Source organism: Trachemys scripta, chromosome 1, assembly GCF_013100865.1.
Source record: "Trachemys scripta elegans isolate TJP31775 chromosome 1, CAS_Tse_1.0, whole genome shotgun sequence".
Taxonomy (NCBI): Eukaryota; Metazoa; Chordata; order Testudines; family Emydidae; genus Trachemys; species Trachemys scripta.
This window is the reverse complement of record NC_048298.1, coordinates 52532160-52554911: the sequence shown is the minus strand read 5'-3', so window position 1 is coordinate 52554911 and position 22752 is coordinate 52532160. Positions and strand designations below refer to the sequence as shown.

At 41.7% G+C, this 22752-nt stretch overlaps 1 protein-coding gene across 3 annotated transcripts in view; it reads right to left on the bottom strand.

Moving 5' to 3' along the window:
* PDZRN4 (PDZ domain containing ring finger 4) overlaps positions 1–22752 on the bottom strand; it is a gene marked incomplete at its 3' end in the record, with an annotated part of 356800 nt that overhangs the window by 150211 nt on the left and 183837 nt on the right. Inside the window, 1 exon segment of one of the 3 annotated variants that reach the window (XM_034769499.1) lies at positions 7001–7311. Within the exon segment in view, the coding sequence (XP_034625390.1) occupies positions 7001–7069 (69 nt within the window). 3 annotated transcript variants of the gene reach the window in all.

Below are 22752 nucleotides of genomic sequence, written 5' to 3'. Positions count from 1 at the left end.
TGTTTGCTGTTGAAGAAAAAAATCCAGAATACATAACATTGTTGTTTTAGCTAAATAAAACAATTTAAATGTCTGTCTGGTGATGTTCTCCTCCTAATACAACATGGCAAGAAAATCCTCCAAATATTAATGATTAACCCGTTGAATTGGAGATAGTTCACCTCCCAGTGTCTTCATGAATACCTGCTTCAATTACCTTTGGTAAATGAAATAACCAAACAATAATTCATTTTCTGATATAGTTTAAAACTAATCCGAAAAGTTTTCAGAATAAATTACTTTAAAAATGTATAGTGTGTATCTTCTAAAAATGAAACCTACATCTATCTCTGAGTTGTGAAGAATATGTATGAAGGTTATAACAACCAACAAGAATGCACTTTTATGTAGAAATCCATGATTAAATCGAGTCTTCCTGACTAATGATTTAAATCATGATTTAAACCAATTTGATTTAAATCAAATCCACCCTGGCAAACTCCTCATGTGTTTTCAGGTGGCATGAATACCAAAGAAATTGGTCTGACCAAAAGATGTCCAAGTATAATGGATAGCGGGAAAGGCTCAGGAAGGAAAAACCCTGGCCCTGTTTTATTCTCTAAACAAACCCAAACTTTTCTTAGGCCAGAATTAGCAGATTTCATATTGTAAAATCAAGATGATGCCCGCCCTGCACTCATTTCACATCATCACAACATCCCAGAAGAGCTTATGCGCTGGAAACCCACTCTATGTTGCAAGCTGCCTGGGGCCCCTCTCTGTTGAACACCCTAGTATTCGAATGGATGTAAAAGTACAATCCAATCTTTCAAATATCTCAAGGGATATTGAAAGTTACATAAAAATCTGAATTTTGGATGAATGAAAGTGAAAGTTCCTACTAATTTTGGAAACTGAGGCTAGAAGCAAACTTTGGATAATCAGGGTTCAGAGGACTTAAATGTTTACAAGCTGACTCTACTACCCTCTATCTAAAATCAAATATAAAATGTAAATGTGTAAGCATCCACATCACCCCCTCCAACATTGCAACCACTTCCCTATTACTCTTAGGTAGGGCCTTACCAAATTCACAGTCCATTTTTCGTCAATTTCATGGTCATAGATTTTTAAAATTGTAAATTTTATGATTTCAGCTATTTAAATCTGCAATGTCTCGGTGTTGTAATTGTAGGGGTCCTGACCCAAAAAGAAGTTGGGAGGGGGGTCGCAAGATTATTGTAGGGGAGGTTGCTGTACTGCTACCCTTACTTCTGTATTGCTGCTGGTGCCAGCACTGTCGTCAGAGCTGGGCAGTTAGAGAGCGGCGGTTGCTGACCGGGAGCCCAGCTCTGAAGGCAGAGCCACTGCCAGCAGTAGCGCGGAAGTAAGGATGGTATGGTATTGCCACCCTTACTTCTGCGCTGCTGCCTACAGAGCTCAGTCCTTGGCCAGCTGTGGGGATGTATCATCCCTACACCAACCTAATGGAAAGTTCCATGAGGAGGTAAGGGTCACGATGGGACACTTGCAAGGTAATAAATCATGGCCTTATGTAAGGCCCCCCTGGTGGTCTAGGAATTATATAAGATGAGGTAAACAAGGTGATAAATCATGGCCTTATGTAAGGAACGGTTCAACCAATCGGTGTGGGGCTATACATGTGATAAACACATGATTCTCCTTCTTGTCCAATCCGTAGATGTGTGATTATACCCTAATTGTGTTATGTAATGTTGAGAAAAACTATAAAAGAAAGCTTGTAATAAACAGGATTCGATTCAGCTTGCAACCACATTGGTCGTGTGCTTTATCAGCTCCGCATAGGACCCCACAAATGGTGACCCCTACGTGATTTGGCTTGGACATCGAGGCAGCCGACTGAAGCGTTCGGTGAGAAAAGGCAGAGGTGGCAGCTGCGGCAGGAGGTACCGGAGGATACTGGCTCCTGGTCGTCCGAGAGAGACGTTCATAGCTCACAGGTGAGCGGCTGCATTTGGTGATAAATCATGGCCTTATGTAAGGAACGGTTGAACCAATGGATAATAAGGGAAATTATACAAATGTGAAATAAGGGAGACAGGCAGATGACCCCTACCCAATAATAGTCAGAAACCTCTTTGTGCCTGGAATGTCTGTGCAACATTCTCAAAGTTTAAAATTTAACAGAGAGACATAGAAGCAGAGAAGCAGGCAGAAAATGCCTGTATATAAATGCTCTACAAAATGCATATTCAAAATAGGATCATTGTCAGATGCTCAGAGTCCACACAAATAGGTTAAAATAGTTGAGACGGATACTGAGTTTCAACAGACTCCAGTGAGCACCTTAAAACATGCTTATTATTTCCTTACAAACTTTTTACACCCTTAAGCATTTGAAATCTTGACATGAACAGCTAAGTGACCCAGACCCAGACAGTTCCTGGCCACAATACAATCTTTTGTTGTAAGCTCTTGGGGGCCGAGCCAATATGTTCCTATGCTACACAGCACCCAGTACAATGGGGACTTCCATGCTGGTTGGTGCTTTCAAATACCACCATACTATAAATATTAAGAGCCAGATCATCAACAGCTCTGGGCCACCTTCAACCAAACCATGGCATTAATTAAGGTCTTGTGAGAAGCAGCATGGTCTAGTGCAGTGGTTTTCAAACTGTGGGTCTGGTCGCGGAATATGAGGCAGTGGGTCACAGCGGCTCTGGTCAGCACCACCGACTGAGCCTTTAAAAGTCGCATCGGTGGTGCTGCCCATCTAAGGCAGGCTACCTTTTCTGACACCACGCTACACCATGTAAGCGGGCAGCAGCAGGTCTGGCTCCTAGGTGGAGAGGCTATGGGGCTCTGCGCACTGCCCATGCCCCGAGCACCAGCTCCCTCCCATTGGCTGGTTCCTGGCCAATAGGAGCTGGAGGTGGTGGTACCTGCGGGCAAGAGCCACACAGAGCCAGACCTGCTGCTGGCCGCTTCCGGGGTGCAGTGTGGTCTGCAGTGCCAGGACAGGCAGGAAGCCTTCCTTAGCACCCTCACTGCGCCACTGACCAGGAGCTGCCCGAGGTAAGCCCATGCCCCAACCCTATGCCCCAATTCCCTGCCCTAGCCCTGAGCCCCCCCAAACCCGGAGCACCTTCCTGCATTCCAAACCCCTCCATCCCTGGCCACACCCCAGAGCCTGCACCCCCAGCCCAGAGCCCTGACCCCCTCCCGCACCCCAACCTCCTGCTCCAGCCCAAAGCCCTCACCCATACCCTGAACCCTTCATTTCCAGCCCCACCCCGAAGCCCTCACCCCCCCGCACCCCAACCCTCTGCCCCAGCCATGAGCCCCTCCCACACCCCAAGCCCCTCATCCTCAGCTCCGTTGGCTTGCAGGCATCAACAATTTTCTTCAACTGGGTCGCCAGAAAAAAAGTTTGAAAACCACTGGTCTAGTGAATGGGGAACTGTACTGGAATTCAGTAAGCCTTCTCCCACTGACTTTCTGTGTGGCTTTCAGTAGGTCATTCCACCTCTTTTATGCCTCCGTTTCCCCCCTCATCCTTTGTGTCTTTTACATTTAGGTTGTAAGCTCTTCAAGGCAGGGACTGCCTCTTATGTGGTTACAGAGTCCAGTACAATGATCTTGTTTGAAGATCTAGGTGTTATTTTGAATACAAGTATTGATTTCAATGAGCCCTGGATATGGTCCTTGAAGCAGCCATAGAGATCAACACGCTGACCGAGGATCATAGAGCCCTATGTGCTCCTGTTCCAACCCCTCTCGCCCCGGCATACCCCTCTCTGCCCCTATATTATTCTGGAGGTATCCTCATCAGCACCCTTAGGGCTGATAATTGCTCACAATCACTCACTCTGACTTATATCACCTAACCAATGTAGAGTTCTTTGCTGTAATTCCTTGGCTCGGAAAGTGTAAGTATATATTTAATTAGCTCAGTACTGTTTGTATAATGCACTGAAGATGTGAAACACTAATTGAAGTATTAATGTGAAGGATTGTAAATTTGAAATTACCATAGTACTTCAATTTCTATACTTGTATGGATGTGCAGAGGAGAACTCAGATTTATAATTTTATGTCTGATGGGTTCTTAAAGTGAGAGAGCAAAGCAAGTCTGAGGAGTTCTGACACCCTGAGGGTAGGTGAAGAGGCACTTAAAGTCATAAGAGTGCTTCTCCAGCACTCAGTCATATCTTGCATATTAATTCTTGGAAATTCTGTGTTTGACTTTTTGTTTTTTATCCTGATCTACATGTGTAAGGCGCAGTTACCAAAATAAAATGTTCTTGCATAAATAAATGCTGCACTCTGATTGAGTATCCTCATCCTGAGACCAACTATCTCATTGTGAAACTGAACCAGTCTGGAAAATGGAAAAAAATACAAATATTCTAATGATGTCTTCATTTCCCAACAGCCCTGCTACACTAATCTCTCCAGAGCTAAATTCGACCTCACTACAGACAGCAGCAAAATAACATGCCTCATTGTGTTTGCATGGATTTCCTCAGCAAACATACTTTTCTTTGTTTACTGTATCTATAAATATGGCAGTGCACACACAACCCACGTTATCAGGTAGTCCAGCATCTGAAAGGTGAGGTACAATAGTAGGATTGCTTTCCTTATAAGAATATAAATTGACCAAGCTGATCCACATATGTCAGTGAGACACTGTTCATCCTCAGTCAATTCATGTCCCTGACAGACTAAGGGCTTGTTCCAAGCTCTTCCACAACTGTGCAGATGAAGAGACCAGGTCTAGGAATTACAAGATTGTACAATTAAAAAGGATTTTGCAAGTCAAGTATTAATGTCTGTGTAGGCTTGTTTTAATAGATCAATTACTCCAGCATCTAGTTTTAAGTCAATACTGTAAACAGGATGTTATGGTAGCTGTTGCTAGCAGTTCCCTAACTGGAACATCTGGGCAAAAACGCCCACTGCCATGTGGGCACCAAACTGCATAAATACTGGATCAAAGATAGAAACCAATTTGCAAATCCATACAGAATGAGGCATGGTGTCATAAGACACTTACTGCTCTCCTTCAATACCTTAGCAGTGATATTTTCCCAACAATACAGGATGCAAAGCTGGGGACTGACTGCTCATTACTCCCATCAAAAACTCACTCAAACTCTTCTAGGTATTCCATCTTATCTGGCAAATACCAGAGTAAAAGTAAAAGCCTTAGTTCTTTTCCCACCTCTGTCACTGATGACCACAAACACTGCAACTCAACTGCAGAATAGATACTACATAAATAAAGGGAAGGATTCCTCTCGAATCCCTTAACAAAACCCAGCCACTTTGTCTTGTTTAAGATTGTGTTAGTATTTACTACTGCTGAACGTCATTGCAAGAAAGATTTTGAAAATGCACTAGCTCTAAAATAGATGTAGCCTTCTTCCTTATATACCTACAGTCATCATTTAAGAAAGCTCTGATCTCTTTTAAGCACAATCTGAATTCCTTATTCCTCAGCATTGTAAAGCAGGATGAGACCTCCTGCATTCTCTATCTTACACTTTCAGATCAGTTTGGCAATTCAGAGCTGTGGAGAGTATGGAAAAAATGTTGCTTTTCCCTGTACTGTAGCTGTAAGGAAAACATAATGATGAAATTATGACTAACTATTGAACTAAAGGAAAGTGTTCCACCTAGAGACCATCTTCATGAGTCAAAGCTGCTGACAGGTTATCTGCAAATGGACATTATTTTAGGATTGAATATGGTTGCTAGTTTGTGGTAAAAAATGAAGCAGAGGTATTGCCATCAATAGTAATTAACAATGTTAATCTTCTTTTTCCTCTCTATGGTGATAAAAAGAGTCATTTTTATATTTAATTAATGCAGAGGATCATTTTGGAAACTGGCTAATGAGGCTCTGATCACATTACCATGAAAATGTGCATTACCACTGCAACTGAGGAGGCTGTTTCATATGTAGAGAATCTACTTTGTAATTAGCCCACTGTGAAATGAATCACGTCAAGAAAAACTCTGAGGGAAGCAGTAGGCAAGGGACATTTAGCTACTGCTGTGCCAATAGACCACCAACATTCTAAGCTGTTTTCTCCTCAATATTGCCTGTCATCAGCATTGCAGTCAAAAACTGTAAGTGTTCAGCCTCTGTCAACAGCCATGTGTCAGACAGCGCTTGGACAAATTATAGAAAGAGAGAGAACAAATGCTAAAAGGCACTAAACTTTAATTTGCCAGATTTTGCAATTCCAAAAGCAAACAAACAAAAATTCTCAAATCAAATACTGACTCAACAGTATTTGTACAAAATTATGAGAGAGTATGTTAAGTGCTAATTTCTTCTTTTTCCCCTTCCTTTGAATAAGCTGGAAACATGTTAGCAGCACACTGTTACGCTAATATTCCTGCTGCTGGGACAGACACAGATAACTACAAGGTATTAAGATCTCTGCCTAGTGGTAAAGAGAAATAACACAAAGAATGTATAAACAAGAGCTGAGATAAACATCATTCCTTGAAACTATTCCACTTCAGAAAACACAAATGAACTATTCTGGTTTTATTTTAAACCAGATCAATATTTTAAATTATTCAGAAAATCAAACACACTTTTTGGCCAGCCCAGACATGCCATAAAACTTTCTTCCATAAGTTAGAAATACCTGAGCTCATGGACCTACTAAATCCCAGCATTTGCAGAGGCACCAGTGTAACATTGATTTGAAATCACAATCCTATTACCAAAGCAAAGGGCTTCCTTAAAACTTTACAAATATGATTAAATGAAACTGCTGTTATATGACTGACATCTTGGCAGAAGAGGCACAAAAATGTTAAAAGAATCCCACAGGAAGTCATCTGAAGGGGGAGTGGCAAAGAAGCAAAAAAACAACAGTCACCCAAAAATAAAAAAGAACAACTTCAATAACAATTTTCACAGGGGAAAAAAAAAAAACCTCTTTTTACTTACTATCTTTAAAGGAGCACAATTCCTTACTCTGGAGTCACTGGCAATATCCTCTGCACTCACCTGTGAAACTTCATAGAGCAGTTTGTAGTGTTCCTCTCTCTTCTGAAAAGTGCACAGATTGCAGCCCATTCTAATAAGCAAAGCACGAGCAAAGCTTCTAATTTCCCAAGAACTGAAAGGCAAATGCACTGACAGGGAATCACCCTCCAGACTTGACTACTGTTTTTCATCAGTCACTCCAGCACAGAAACACAGACACACCACTGTTAGCTGGAAGCACAAGCCAGGGTAGTGTGTAGCAGCATGCTCTTCTTCCCTTTCCCTAAGTATCTTACACTCACGTATACACACAGAGTTTCGACTCAGTTCATGGCAACACTCCCCCTGTCTCTGCATCAGTGCACATGACTACACAGATTCTAACTCATGAATATTAATAGATACTCATTGATTATTTATGACAGAACGTGTTAGCAGGGAGGGATGTCATAGCTGCTGTTGATGACAGATGAATATTCACTAATTAAGAAGCAAATGTAGTGTGGTTAAACAAAATTCACTTGTGTCAATACTATCTCTGTTTATTAAGGTTAGAGAGATTAAGAAAGAGCAATACACACTTGCCCTTTAATTTTGTCAGTGATCATGAGACTAATTCATGAGTAAGAATTTCTGAGGCACAAAGTCAATTCCTACCTTAGGTCTCCACCTTGCGCAACAGGAACGACTAAATTTATTTTTAAAATATTTGCTATGCATTTTAAAAAGTGATTGTGATAATGTATGTTGTTGAATATCTAAAGCAAAAAAGGAAGGAGAGAAACAAACCCATATGGCTGTATAACTTCATTCACTTTTGACATCGCCAAATCTAACTGAAATGCCAGCATTAAGACAAGAAAAAAGAATACCATAACTGCAAGTCTATAATGTGTGGGTGTGATTACATAATGTGTGTAGATACTATGTATATATGATTATACACATGGTGTATATATGTACACACAGAGTAGTCACATGAACTTTATAGTCACACTTTGTACACTTACCATGTACAGACATGGTTAAATAGTAATTATAGTAAACCTTATCAACACCAATTTTTTAGGAAAATTAATAGATATACCCTCTTGGACTTTTAAAAATTCAAAAGCTTCTATTACATCATGCCATCATGTTAATTTTACTGTTTGCAAATTAGATTTTAATAGCTCTACAATTCTCAGTGAGTAGATAAAGGCAAGGATCCATTTAAAATTAAACCTACAAGTTAAATGCTAAAGGCAATGGAAGTCACATATTTAGTTCCTTGTGCTCAATAATTCCTATATTTTACAGCATGTAATCAGTAAGTTTCTTAAAGATAGAAATCCTGACTGTAGCAAACTCAGACTCCTTAACAAAATAAAACAAAATAACCAAGATTTATTTTATTTCTACTCTGCCTCATCTAGAACCTCCAACTAATTAAGAATTATGTCCTTTTTCCAAAGCATCTTTAAACTGGACAGGATAGCAGGTGGACTCCAAAGCAAAAATAATTACTCTGAAACCAACGAAACCAGTTTAGTTAAGATTGACATTGGGCCTGAAGATTTTTAATTGCTAATCACTGATGTAAAGGTACTTTTTTTGGGTACAGTTTCCTAAAAGTGCTTTGTCAAATATTTAAAATCAATAACAGGAAATGATTCTAATGAGTACTAATTGTTAACAAATTGGCTTTGCATCTAGCAGCACCTCAAACACCACCAACGCAGAGTAGTAAGTAGATCAACAATCATCTGCTGCTTATCAGTCCTTCCCCTTGGGATGTAATAATCCGATTTTCTGGGCCTTAATTTTACCTAACAGGCTGGATGAAAGCCAAGCAGAGAGACCAACATGAAAACAGCATCATTATTGTGAACACTGAAAAGTTTGCTAGAACCTCTATGTGAATTATAGGTGAGTTGATACTACATCTTGATTATATTTAACTTTTAAAAATAAAGGGATAGTGCCAGGAGAGAGCAAACCGTCACCATTTGTGGAGCAGATACTTCCTACACTAGCTACATGCATTGCCATGCAACACGGCTGCCATATCTATTTTCAAGCAGAGGTTGGACCAAGCTGTCAAGTTTGGAGGTGAACTTTCCTAAAATTCCAGGGGTTCAGGGATGGCCTCCTCTTTGTTAGCAAGCATCAGCTTCTCCCCATCTCTACTGACACCCATGGAATGCTCTTTGTGCTGAGAGGTTCATATACATGAAGCAAACATCACTACGGCTTTGAAGGTTTCTACATTGCAGAGCTGTAGAAGAATTGTCAGAAGTGTAAATTCTGAACTTAAGAAAGTCAGATCAAGGAATTAGATAATAGTCATTCAAGGACAACCATGCTATCTTTCGATGAAAGTGTTTTCTTCTTCTTCAGCCACCATAACTTCTTCCTGTGACACATACAGGGTCTGAAAACTAAAACAGTAATACGATGATAAAAGAAGCCATGATTTACCCTGGTTTATTTTTTTTAATCCCTTGCATATACTATTGTTGTTTTAACATACTGCTATAGGATTTCTTTTTTGTAGTTACCAGAAACAAAAAATAAAAACCAGATAAAATAAGCAATGGAAAACTGCAGTCAATCTTCCAGCAGTTTCCCATGGCTGTCCCTTTTTTCATTACTAGATCTCCGATTCTTTTGTTTCCTTCTCAGAAACCGACACAGGCTTCTCCACTCATTTATCAAGTGCCTGCCCTTTGCCCACACATACAGGAAAGGTTCTACTTTCTGCTTCTATATCCATCTAATGGGTACAGTCTGCAGGGCTGAAGAGATTTATTTTAGAAAGAAAGGAATATTTTAGGTCCCTGAATTCCATCAAAAATATGCTATTTTGGTTTTACTAACCTTGGTGCATCAGAATGTGAAATTTGAGGCAAAACTTGATCGAACTAATGATTAAATTGAAATATTTTATGCACTTCTGTCAAGTTGAATTTGATGTTAGGAAGAAAGTAATCTCTGTCTTTCTTTTTAATCCTCTCTCACATCAAATCTGTAGCTGAAAGGACAGAAGAGATATTAAAATATAATCAAGTAATTCTTATTCTATATGTAATTCAAAGACATTTGAATTATTCAACAATCTTCTTGATTGTGGAGTTCCCCCTGTTCATCACCCACAATGTAATGTCACCACAAAGACTACAAAGGTTCATCAGGGTTTAGAGACGAGCTAAGAATGCAGGAAGCCTGGGCCAAAATGCAAAGGGATTCATTTTAATTTTAAAAACATCACATTTTCCAATGTGATTGCTTAAAAAGTTAGGCACCTAAAACCATATTTAGGAACCTACGGGATAATTTAGGGCACTTAAAATTGGTACACAATTCCCTAAATAAGATGTGTAAGTGCCAATTATGGGCATCCATGTTTGAAAGTTTGTCTGGCTTAAAGCACCAGCCAGGGAGGAAATTCAAGGCTAAAAATTTCCAAACTTAACCCATTTAAAGGCCATATGCTTCTATAAGTTATCACACAGCAAAGAGCTTTACAACGTACTGCACAATTCTACAGATGGGTCGTGGGCAGCCGGACCTGGTAGTCAGAGCCAGAGTCTACAATCACAAGACAAAGTCAGGAGTCAGCTGGATCAGGATACCAGGAGGTCAGAGTCAGGAGACAAACTGGAGGTCAGACCCATGAATCAGTTGCCAGGAGTCACACTGGGGCAGGACGCCAAGAAATCAAGCTGCAGGAAGTACAAGGCACAGTCCAGACAAGGGTGGAGACCAGTTGTTCAGACAGTTTCCAATTCCTGCTGCTGGCTTAATTAGGGCCAGAAGGCCAATCAGCTGCTCTTGGAGTCCACCTATAGGACTGCAAGGGAGGAATCTCAAACAGGCTGGGATTTATGAGTCCTAGGTAAGGAAGCATTAGTAGGCTGCTAGACAGGGAGTTGGAGTTTGAGTTTGGCTGCTCCTATAAACTATGTGGACCCCGGCTCGAGACCCATGGGTCATGGCATCACCTCTCCCCTAGGGGTGTCCTTTCGGAAACATGAGTCCAGGTTTCTCAGCGTGGCTACTATGGAAGGCCTGAACCAGGGTGGGAGCATGAAAACTTCCCTCTGACTTCCAAGTGCTTCCCTCTGAGCTATAACCTTCCCAATTGATCAGGTATCATAATTTGCCCATTCAATCTTAGAATTGAGGGCTTCGTGAACAATGTATTCCTCCTGTCCCTGTACTTCTACTGGTGGGGGTGATGATTGTGTTCAGGGAAATGGGTTCTCAGTGTATAGTTTCAGAAGAGAGACATGGAACACAAGGTGGACTCTAAGGGATCGAGGGAGCTGGAGCTCAAAGGTGACCAGGTTGATTTGTCGCCAAAACAAGTACAGGCCAGGAAACCAATAGTCTAGGGTTTTTTTTGAGGGGAGGGGGTCCAAGAGATATTTCTTGAAAGACATATCTTTTGTTCTATAGAGCAGGTGGGGTCCTGTTGTCTATGTTTGTCCACATGCCTTTTGTAGTCCTCCTTTACCTTTTTAAGGTGTCCCTTCATCTCCTCTTGGATGAAATAGATGTGTTCTACTAGGTCCGAGGCAGATGGGTTGGGAGTGGATGCGGGTTGTTGTGGGTAAAACTGGGTGTCATATCATAACTGATAAAGATGGGGCTGTGGAGGTGTGGTCTGCATTATTGTATGAGAACTCTGCATATGGTAACAGTGAAGATCAGTCATCCTGGTGATGGTTGCTACAGCATTGTAAATATTGAAGAGTCTGGTTGATTCTTTATGTTTGGCCATTTGACCGCAGCTGGTAGGCAGAGGGCAGGTACACATGGACTACTAATAAGCATAGAGCCTCATGCCAGAAGTGGGCAGTTAACTGTGGTCCCCAGTCAGAGGTGATATGATCCAGGAGGCCATGAAGATGGACTACATTGTTATCCAGAGCCAGGCAATTTCCTCCACTGAGAGTAAATCTGTGCAGGAAATAAAGTTAGCCATCTGAGAAAAGCAATCTACCACTGTCAGGATGGTCGTGAAACCACTGGATTCTGATAGTTCCACCACAAAGTCCAAGGAAATGGCTTCCCAGTGCCAAATTGGGGTGTCCCAAGGTTGGAGGAAACCACAGGGTTTCTGGTGAAGGATCTTGGTGCAGGCACCCATGTTGCAGGAAATTACAAAGGTCTTTAACATGGGGCACATTCAAGGCCACCAGAAGAAATGGGATATTAATTGTTGGGTTTTTATATCGCTCTAAGTGTCCGGTCAAGGAGTCATGGCACCCTTGAAGGTCCTTGTGGAACTTAGGTGGGGTCCTTCACAAATGTGATCCCCTTCTTGGTGTTGTGTGGTTCTCGATTGATAATGGCCAACTCATCAAATGGAATTCTGGAGACAGGGGCAGAGCAGATGAGTGCAAGCAGGTCCTGGCAGCAAGTTGAATTAAGAAAGTTATGGGATTGGAGAATGTGGGCTGGTTCCGGACTGGGGCCTTGTGGGTCAGGGGCATGTATTCAGGACAAGGCACAAGCCTTGCCATTCCTGGTTCCAGGATAGTAGGTCAGGGTAAAGTTGAACCAGGAGAAGAATAGGGCTGATCGGAGCTGTTGCTGGTTCAGGCTGTGGCCCTGTGCAGGTACTCCAGGTTCTTGTGGTCCGTAAACATTTGGACCAGATGATGAGCCCCTTCCAATTAGTGTTGCCACTCTTCAATGGTGGTCTTAATTGCCAGGAGCTCATTGTCCAGGATCTCATAGTTTTGCTTAGCAGGAGTACAGTTCCTTGAGTAGTAGGCAATGGGATACAGTATTTGCTTGGGTCCACACTTTTGGGAGAAAACTGCCCCAATCACCATACTAGAGGCATTGGCTTACACAACAAAAGGTTGTGCCATGTGGAGGCACAATACTGGAGAAGTGGTGAATTGCTCAAATGCGTGTTTAGCTTCAGGCGACCAGTGGAATTTGGTATTTTTTCGGAATACAGCAGTGAGGGACTCAGCTTGTTTTGAAAAATTTGAAATTAACCTTCAGTAGAAGTTCGTGAAGCCTGAAAAACATTGTAGGCCACACCTGTTGTGGGGGGTGGGTGGGTAAGGGGCTCAGTTGTGGACAGCCTGGACTTTATTCAGATCTATCTTAATTACTTCTAGGGCCAAAGGTCTGGTCAAACATGGACTTCTCTTGTTTAGCGTAGAGATTGTCTTGTCATGATCTCTCCAGGACTGTGCGGACATGAGTGGTATGTTGGTCCAAATCATTAGAAAATATCAATGTATCATCTAAATGCACTACCACGAACTGGTCCAATAGGTCTTGTAGCACATTGTTAATGAAATGCTGGAACGTTGCTTGAGCATTAGTCAGACCGAATATTCCAAGTGGCTGTTGCAAGTCCAAAGGCGGTCTTCCATTAGTCACCTACTCAGATACGGATGAGATTATAAACTCCCCAGATATCCAGTTTCGTGAAAACGCAGGCAGCCCCCATGAGGTCCAACAATTTAGGAATCAGCGTAATGAGTAACAGTTCTGATTATCTGATTTAAGGCTCGGTAATCAACACAGAGGCAGAGGCTGCCCTCCCTTTTTTTTTTAAAAACACAAAAAGGACTGGGGCACTGGTGGGTGAAGTCGATTTGCAGATGAACCCCTGGGCCAGGTTCTCTTGGAGATATTCTCACAATGCTGCCAGTTCAGGCTCTGACACTGCGTATATCCAATCAAATGGCATCTTCACCCCTGGCTGAAGTTCTGTGGAGCAGTTGTAGTCCCAATGTGGGAGAAGGTTTTCTGCATTCTTCTTCTCAAAAACGTCAGTGTAATCATGGTACCTGGGAAGTTTCATAGCTCCCCCAGTAGGTGTTTCAATTCAGCAACTACCCCTATTTGAACCAGGTGACATGTTTGCTGGTCTCTGGCCATGCTGTTGGCAGAAGTCTGATGAGAAGGTGACTTTCTGTTCTCGCCAGTGAACGAAGGGCCATGAAAGGTCAGCCAGGAGATGCCAAGGATTAGGGGAAAATGCGGGAATGGATCACACCGAATTGTATTATTTCTCTGTGTCCCTGAATAATGGCTTACAGGGGGGAAGTCTCCTCTACAACTGGACCCGAGGACAGCAGGGAGCTGTCAGTAGATTTGATCATGTCAGGTAATGCCTTGTATAGCAGGGAGATCTATAGGGCCCAACCTGTAGTTGCAGCTATTAAATTGTCTACTGCTTCTGAGTTGGAGGACCGGTTGGGGGTCCCCCGGGAATGTGCAGCTGGATAGGCTCTGCAAATGGTAAGCCTGATGGATGGGGCTCAGGGTGCATCTCAGTAAGGACTAGGACATGGGCAAGTTTTCTTCTCTCAAGGTCCAGGCTGGTTCCCCCCACTGGGTCTGGGTTGTTTTATTTCCCCATGCTGCTTGGTGTTCATATTGGGCAGGCCGAGATGGCATGGCCAGGTTTACCACAGTAGAAGCACAGGTGACAGCGGTGGCACCATTCTATTTCTTCAAGTGTGAGTTGCTGGTGAGCCAGACTGGTTTGAATGAGTTCAGCAGGAGATACAGAGGCTGGGGTCATGGTAAATGGTAAGGGAGGCTTTCTCCACCCTTCGTTCTCGCAGATGATTATCTATGCTGATGGTGAGACCCACAAAGACATTTGGCCCATTGGCATCTCTACACAGGCCAGCTCATCTTTGATTTCTTTCTGTAAACCCCACTGGAATTGGTATAGCTGTGCTGTTTCATTCTACTTTGAATCCACTGTGAGGTGGCGGAAGGGTGCTGCACACCAGTGGTATTCATGGTAGTTGTGGGTCCCCGAAGATGGTGGACATCAATTGAAGAAAAGAATTCCAGTCTGCCAACGTCGGGTTATGGCCTTCCAGCTAGGGGGAGGCCCAGTCTAATGCATCTCCTGTCTGCAGGCTGATTATCAGGGCCACTTTGGCCTGGTAAGCTGAATAGATCTGGGGATGCATCAGAAACAGAAGGTGGCACTGCTTCATGAAGCCCCAGACCTCTGACAGTTCCTGTCAAACTGTTGGGCCACGGGTATTGCAGGCCCCTGTTCGGGTCAAGGCACAGCACAGTGCATTTGCAGCACAGTATTCTCAAGTTGAGCTACCTCAACTTGTTCCTGCAGCTGCTGGTGTCTGAGGCCAGCTGTGCAAAGTGTGATACTGTGCTTATCCACCTGGCGGCAGAGGGCTCATTTGGACAAGTCTAATGCTTCTAGTGGCTACAGTGGTGCTGCTGGGTCAGCCCCTTAGGGTAACTGTGGTCCGAACAAGCTGTCACAGCCAAGTCATGGGTAGCCAGATCTAGTAGTTAAGAGCCCACAATCACAAGACAGGAGTCAGCTGGGTCAGGACAGTAGGAGGTCAGAAGCAGGAGATAAACGAGAGATCAGAACCATGAGTCAGACCAGGTCAGGAGACAAACTGGTGGTCAGAACCACCAATTAGATGCCAGGAGTCACACTGGGTCAGGATGCCAGGAAATCAAGTCGCAGGAAGCATGAAACACCCAGTCCAGAACAGGGTGGAGCCCAGTCATTCAGACAACTTCCTGTCCTGCTGCTGGCTTAAGTAGGGCCATCAGGCCAATCAGCTGCTCTAGGACTCCACCAATGGGACCACACAAGTGGAGCCTGAAACTGGGGCTGGGCTTTGGTCCCAAGTACGCACGCGTCAGCGGGCTGCCAGATGGAGCATGGCTGTTCTTGCAAACCCAGGTTTGAGACCTGTGGGTCAAGACAAGGTGAAGCTAAGTGAGTCTAAAGTGTTTTAATTCACACTTTCTTCCAAATTCTTCAGCAAATAAATTCCAATAATGTAGACTCCCTTAAACTAAGATTCACTTTCTGATATGTAATTTAAATCTCCTCAGAATTTGGCCCACAGACTGGCCAGATGGCATAATTTATATGCCAAGGGACCGAGAAACATGTAGTTGTAAGAGGAAATGGGTGTAAGAAGGCAGGAGCTGGAACATACCCATCTCCTCCAGCCCCTTGCCTTGTAGTTAACCCCATCCTGAACAATGAGTCAAACAAATATGCATACCCTACCATTGTACCAGCCAGAGTGACCAAGGTTGATGGTGTCACAGCAAGCATTATAGAGCGAAGTTTTCAGATTTGGGACACCCTGCGTCTCTGGGGCGGCCCCAAAACTGCCTAATTCAGAGATGATGTCAGTACTGCCAGCTCTTGTGATTTTACCATGAGTCTCTCAATAGTTGGAGATTTTTATAAAGCCAAGCCTCAGCTGATGGAATCAAGAGATTGCATGAGAATCTCAATTTACATTTTTTGGGGAAAAGGAAGTTTCTAATCCAGAGAAAAGCTTAAAAACATGAAGCAAGTGCACACTAAAATCTCAGGAACCTGAAGACAAAAAAAAGTAACCCCAAATGTATGATGTTTTTAAAAATAACTCATGATTTTTAAGATGGGGTGATATGATTTTTGAACATTTGGAAACACTGTGATATGTAGACTCTGCTGGTTTAATGTAATGTTGTTTGAAACAGTATTATGTTGAAGCGCACTAGGGAACCTTTAGTGCACACCAGCAGGATCTATATGGACCAATTAATGTAAAACACGTTAGTGCACTTTAGAAATCACACCCCCATATAGCATATTGTCCCGCTACATAAACAAGCCCTAGAGTCACCTAAAGCCTTCAGTGCAGGTAATGGTGTTTGATTAAATTGAGAAAGATGGCCAGTTCGCTCTTCACTGAAGTAGAGACTTGGGAGAACCAGAGCCCAGCTAGTACAGAGTCAGCCCACTGGCTTCAACACATTTTGGGTAAACCATCCAGTCCCACTGATATTTTTCACTCAGCTGGTCTTGAGAAAGCTGGGTGGTGGCTCTTCCCCAAGTTCAGGGTTTAGGGACCCTGAAGTACAGTGAAGACTAGAGTTATGCATAGAGGTCATAGCCAACGTTCAGTTTACTGACAGCTCTGGTTTTACTTGGGTTTTACACTATGCCCCTTACATACTTCCTGTGTGTGTTAAAAGCTTTAACTAATATTTATAAAATGCCTTGACATCTTTGGAGGAACGTTTTTATAAAAGGGAACACTTCATTGTTGTCCAAATGATTTGTGAAGATTTTTTTTTAATTACTTGTCTGAAGAAATAATCTGTTTCCCCCCCCATGTATAAAGATTAAAAGCAGTCATTATTTTGACACCTGTAGAAACAAAGACCCTTTAAAGTCAGGGCCCTATATGCCAGGTTTAGGACTTGATCCAAATGACAAACATCAGTGAAATATCACCATGAAAAATTGAACTTGTAATAGAAATTCTAATGCAACCTTTGAAGCAGCATGAAGAGTATGGAACCAGCAGACAGGATGGCCTAGTTCTGTTCTCAGCTCCAATACTAACTCCTGTAGCTTAGGTTGCCCCTCTGTAAAATGGCTTTTTTAACACCCACCTTGTAAGAATACTGTAAGGATCTTAATTCAATAAGATTTTAAAGTGCTTTCAGATCTTTAGATGGAATGTGTTATATAGGTGTGTCTTCCCCAATCCCAACTTTTCTATTGTGCCCCTCACCTTAGTATGTAACACTCAAAAAAAAAAAAATCAGTCTGACTACTATTGTTTATTAATTATGTGTTTCTGGTAGTACCCACCTTGTGTAATCGCTGTACAAATACAAAGGAAATAATAGTTCTTGTCTTAAATAGTTGACATATTAAAAGGTTAAAAATGCAATGAGTAGGAGAAATTGGTAAAATATAAAAGTAAAGTTTTCAGGGTCATGTTCAAACATATCTTGACAATAGAGTGTGGTTAAAATACATGATCTTTAAACAGACACCGACTATTTCTTAGTTGTCCCTCAATACAGCCACTGGGAGTTGGCTAAAATCTCAAACACATCACAGCAGAAGAGGGTTTTTAGGACATGAATGTGGAGAGACTAATAACCGGTAGTGTAAGTGAGGTATCATAGTGAATAGTCTTGGAGATATTTGCCAATGCTCCATCTTCAAAGTTTGCTTTCAAAACTGGTCCTATTGCCAACTCTGGATTGTTGTTAAAGGATACATTCAATAAAATTAAGTTTGCTTGCCTTGCACATTACAAATGTGCTACTGTGCCCTAAAAAAACCCACTCACTAGCTAGAAAGCTTTCCTGGCCTTGAATGGACTTTCCTGGCATTGAAGTTCAAAGGAGATTGTGCTGAATCCGACGATAAAGGCAGCTGCTTTATTCCTTTGCCAGTATATATATATAGATGTTGTAACATGACTGCCAGTTCTTCATGTGACTGCATCAAATAGTAATATTTCAACACAGAAATACTTTGGGTCTTCAAGGGGGAGGGCAGAAGAGACAGCACTTTCTGCTCTTATAGGTGACTTCCTGGGACTTTCTGTCACTATCAGACTCATACTAAGCAGTATACATGGTTGCAAGCAAAATTTGGTTTCCAACTAATGATCTGATAGAATGATGGATGGAGAGGTAGCACTGTGCAGTATTACAGAGAGAAACTGTACTTACAATTTAAGTGTCTGACAGCTGGCTAGTTTGATTTAAAATTACAATTTGAACAGAAATCAACTGTTTCTTGACAGTCATTAACTGAGAACCATAAAACTGTCATTAATTCTGTTGCAGTCAGCAAAATGTTTTGTAATGATCTAACACTAATGCACCCCCTCCTATACAACCTCCACAGCAGCAAAGGTTTACTTTATACACTGCTTGGGTTTTGTGAAGCTTAAAATCACTGCCAATGCACCTGCTTTCCAGAAGATCATTAGGTAAAAATCCCAATGTAGTCCAATCAACCTGGCTTTAGTTACCTTACCGTCTGCTCTAGAAGAAAATTAATGTTATTAGATGTGTCTTGCTCTCAAGATTGGCTGGTGTTTGGTTACTGTGCCAGCTGTCTGAGAGGTGCTGGGGTCTGTTCTACGCTGACCCAGCTCATTGTCTGGGTAGAGCCCAAGTCCCAACATACTACACTAACGCACCGACTGGAGCCTACACCAGCTGTTACATATTGTACAGGTACTTAAAAGGATTACAGCACACTAAACCACAAGCTTGGCAGCACATACTCTGTTGTCAGACCAGAGCTCTGCAGCAGTTCTCAGTGAGACCATTACAAAACAAGAACACAAGGTCTGAACCCAGGTATACAAATTTAAAAAATAAAGAGAGAGAAAAGAAAAGTGAGGTGGGTGAAAGACTCCTGCAGTCACACGGATTGCAACAAATGAAATCCCACTAACAAAGACTATTTCTTTTATTACAATTTCCTATGGAAAACACAAATTAGCATAGCAAATCCTGCTTTGTGTCTGTACGGAATTATAGATCCTTAATCTGATATCTGCTCTTTCCTCCTGAAACAAAAAGTCAAACAGGAGAGCCTGTCAACTTCAGAAGGGGAGATTTGTCACATCTCAGTAGTCCTAAGGGGCTGATTGTCTGCCTGGTCCTTTGTTGCAGATAGCAGTGGTCCCATTGACACCTACAGACTATCCTGACCACACAACAACTTTGGTCTACTGACTGCATTTTCACTTGTACTCCATTTCAGTGTTATTGCAATGTATCAATATTTCCTCTCTTTGCCAGTCTTGCCCTCCAGAAGCACACATTAAAAACTACTCTATTTTACATAGCGGTCTAACTATGAAATTTGCTATAGAAAAGCAGCCACTGGGTGATATGCTGTACAGAAAACGAGTTCGATCATAAAATTTACTAATATTCTGCACAGAAATTGTTTTAAATTCTGTCTATCCATCATATCCTCAGTATAGCTCGAAGTCACTTAAGAGAACAATTTCAAAATGGTGTGCACAGGTTTTAGATGCTTGGATCGCATTAACTTTACCAGGATTGAAGCAGCTAAAACCCTCACACAGGTTTTTGAAAATGTACCTCCCTAGGGCATTCCTCCTTCAGTAAATATTAAAAAACAAAGTAGTAGAAATACTAATGCAATTCATTTGGGATGAGAATCCTTTCCAATTAAAGTTTCACACAGTGAAAACACAAGCTCTCATATGTTTTTCAGTTTGTATTTCAAAATATGCTTCCGTTACGCATACACAAAAAACTCCATAGTGTATATTTGTTGTTGTCAATATCAGTCATAAATAAAGATAAATCACAATATAGAACAGAAAGATGCCATAAGAAAGGAAAAATATTATCTTGCTTGAAGAGCTCCTGCTTTGTAATTCTATGCTGACTATTCTTTCTAGTCCTAAACTGTGATGGGAAAAGTCAGTTAAATATGTTATTTGCATACGGGCAAATGTCAACCTGCCTTATTTAGCTAGTGTAGGAAATAGTCTCAATACTCTTATCACATCTGCCATTACACACCTAAGATAGACAGTGCCACTCCCTAGAGTAAAAATATAAAACTATATTTTCCCAGAATAGATATTCTTTAGCCATCTTTATCTTTATGTCCAAAGGTAATTTGGACAGTGTTTGTCAGTTAGCACAACAAGTGAGACCATGGCTTATGTTTGAGAATGTTCAACCCCCCATCCCCCAACACACACACATCTTGCTGCAATATAACAGGATAAATCTAAGCTCAGAAACTTCAAGGCCAACTTTCACACTACCCGATCATTTAACCATGGAAGAAAAACAACTGATTTCAGGCCTTGTAGGCATCTCCAGTGGCTAAATCTGTCCAAATTTCTAGTTGTACATAAAGATACAAGTCATCCCCCCTCGACTCTTTGTCTTCAGAGAAGAGAGAAAAATCTCTTATTTACTGCGGGGGAGAAAGTGACATTGGTGAAAAATGAATTTACTTATCAGGCTTCAAACTACAGTAGGCACATATGTGAGTCTGTGTATACCGAAAGGGAAAGCTGAAAATGAATTTTGTACATCTGCATATCCAAAATTTACTTAAGTGTGATTTCATATGAAAAAGCCTAAGTCTTGTATTTTTAAGACCCTTTATTTAAGGGAGAAAATACTTGTTCTTCTCCCAGTCAGTGCTCAGCCTGTCCTCCACGATCACTGCTATACAGACCTGAAATAAATTAAAGTAAATTCAAGCAGAACAAGCATTTTTTTTTTGCCTGTAAGACCTTTACATGTTAGCCAGTGACTGAATCAGTTTCATTTCTATTCAGTTTTTGTGTAGGACACTGGGATTATATATATCAGCCTAATTCAATGATAAGAAAGTCCTTACTATAAATCCTACCATGTGGGACAAATCTGTCAAGATCTTGATTATCAAAACAAATGAACAGACAGTAAAATGTGACATATGTAGCATATACTTTACATGATAAATTAGCCCTTGCAGAACTGACAGACATACTGTAACTGGATGTTAAGGTTGCTATGGCAAACAGTGCTCCCCCCCCCATCCCAGCTACTGAATCACAAGTTTCTGAAGGAACAATTTACTCTAGCAAAAGACAACAAATTTTCTATTGTTAAACAATGTCTACATATGACAGACATATTTCTCTGCCCCACTATAATCTTCTTCAAAAATCAATGCATTATTAGCGACAGCACTGTATCACTAAAGTAGCCAGCCATGAGAGTCAAGTCATTCAGTTTTTTCCCAGTAGCTGTGTGGCTCCTGCTAGAATGCTTTTCGGATTCAGCATAGTGATGGCCAAACCCAGGGGGGAAAAACATCCTTATTATGTACTGAGCTATAATAGTGTAGGCTTAGGAAGAAACAGTCAATAAGCTTAAAATCTGAACTGGAAGTTCAGTTCATATAACTATCCGAAGGTTGGATGCTCTTGAGTGTTTGAAATTCAGCTTGGGATCACATAAAAGCCTCTTTTAGGCAAGTTCAGGTTCTTCTCACTTCCACTTGGAACAAAAACACTCTTTCTAGCAATGTCTCAGCATTTTAATTTTTGGTCTTAAAGGGCTCCAGGAACTGCAAATGCAGGCAAAACTAATAAACACATGTTAAAATTTAACAACTGTAGCCAACAATTCAATAAAGTATCCTTGTTCAGAAGCGCATGTTAGCACATGCTTATGTCCCATTGACATGTGGGATGTAAGGGTGTGTTTAAGTGCTCTTCTGAACAGGGATGGACCAATTTAAGTGCCTTCCTGAACTGGAGTCTTTAAAAACCTCAGTCATGAAGAGCTCAAGTTTTAGGTTTAAATTCCAGGTCACTTATTATTTAATTATGATCTATCTTTAGATTCAAAACAGGTCTATAGTTAATTGTTTGCCAGAAATTCACACTTTGTTAAATAAGCTCCTCCTAATTCAGTTACTAAAGCTCACAAACTTGTGTTCTGGTTGATTTTTGGGTGGGCAACTGAACTGAACTTCTGAACTAAGAATGAAACGCAGACTACTAAAAGCATGACAGCAAAAAGAGGCCTTACCATGCTGCCAGGCCCAAAATGTAACATTCAGAACCAAACCTGATTATATCATGGCCTCCTTGGAAAATGTTATTTTTCTGACTATAGTATACCTGTAACTTGAAAGGATGGATGGAAAGGAGAGGGAAGAGTAGTGAAGAATGAGCACAACTGCTTCACTCCATTACAGCACCTTATACAGAAATTTCACAAATGCCCATAACTTGATCCATGAACTTAACAATATGAGAACTTCTCTAGGGTTACCATACGTCCGGATTTTCCCAGACATGTCCGGCTTTTGGGGGCTCAAATCCCCGTCCGGGGGGAAATCCCCAAAAGCCGGGCATGTCCGGGAAAATCGGGAGGCTCGGGGGGGCCTCTTTGTCCGGGGTCGGGGGCATGGTGCCGGGCCGGGCTGGGCGCGG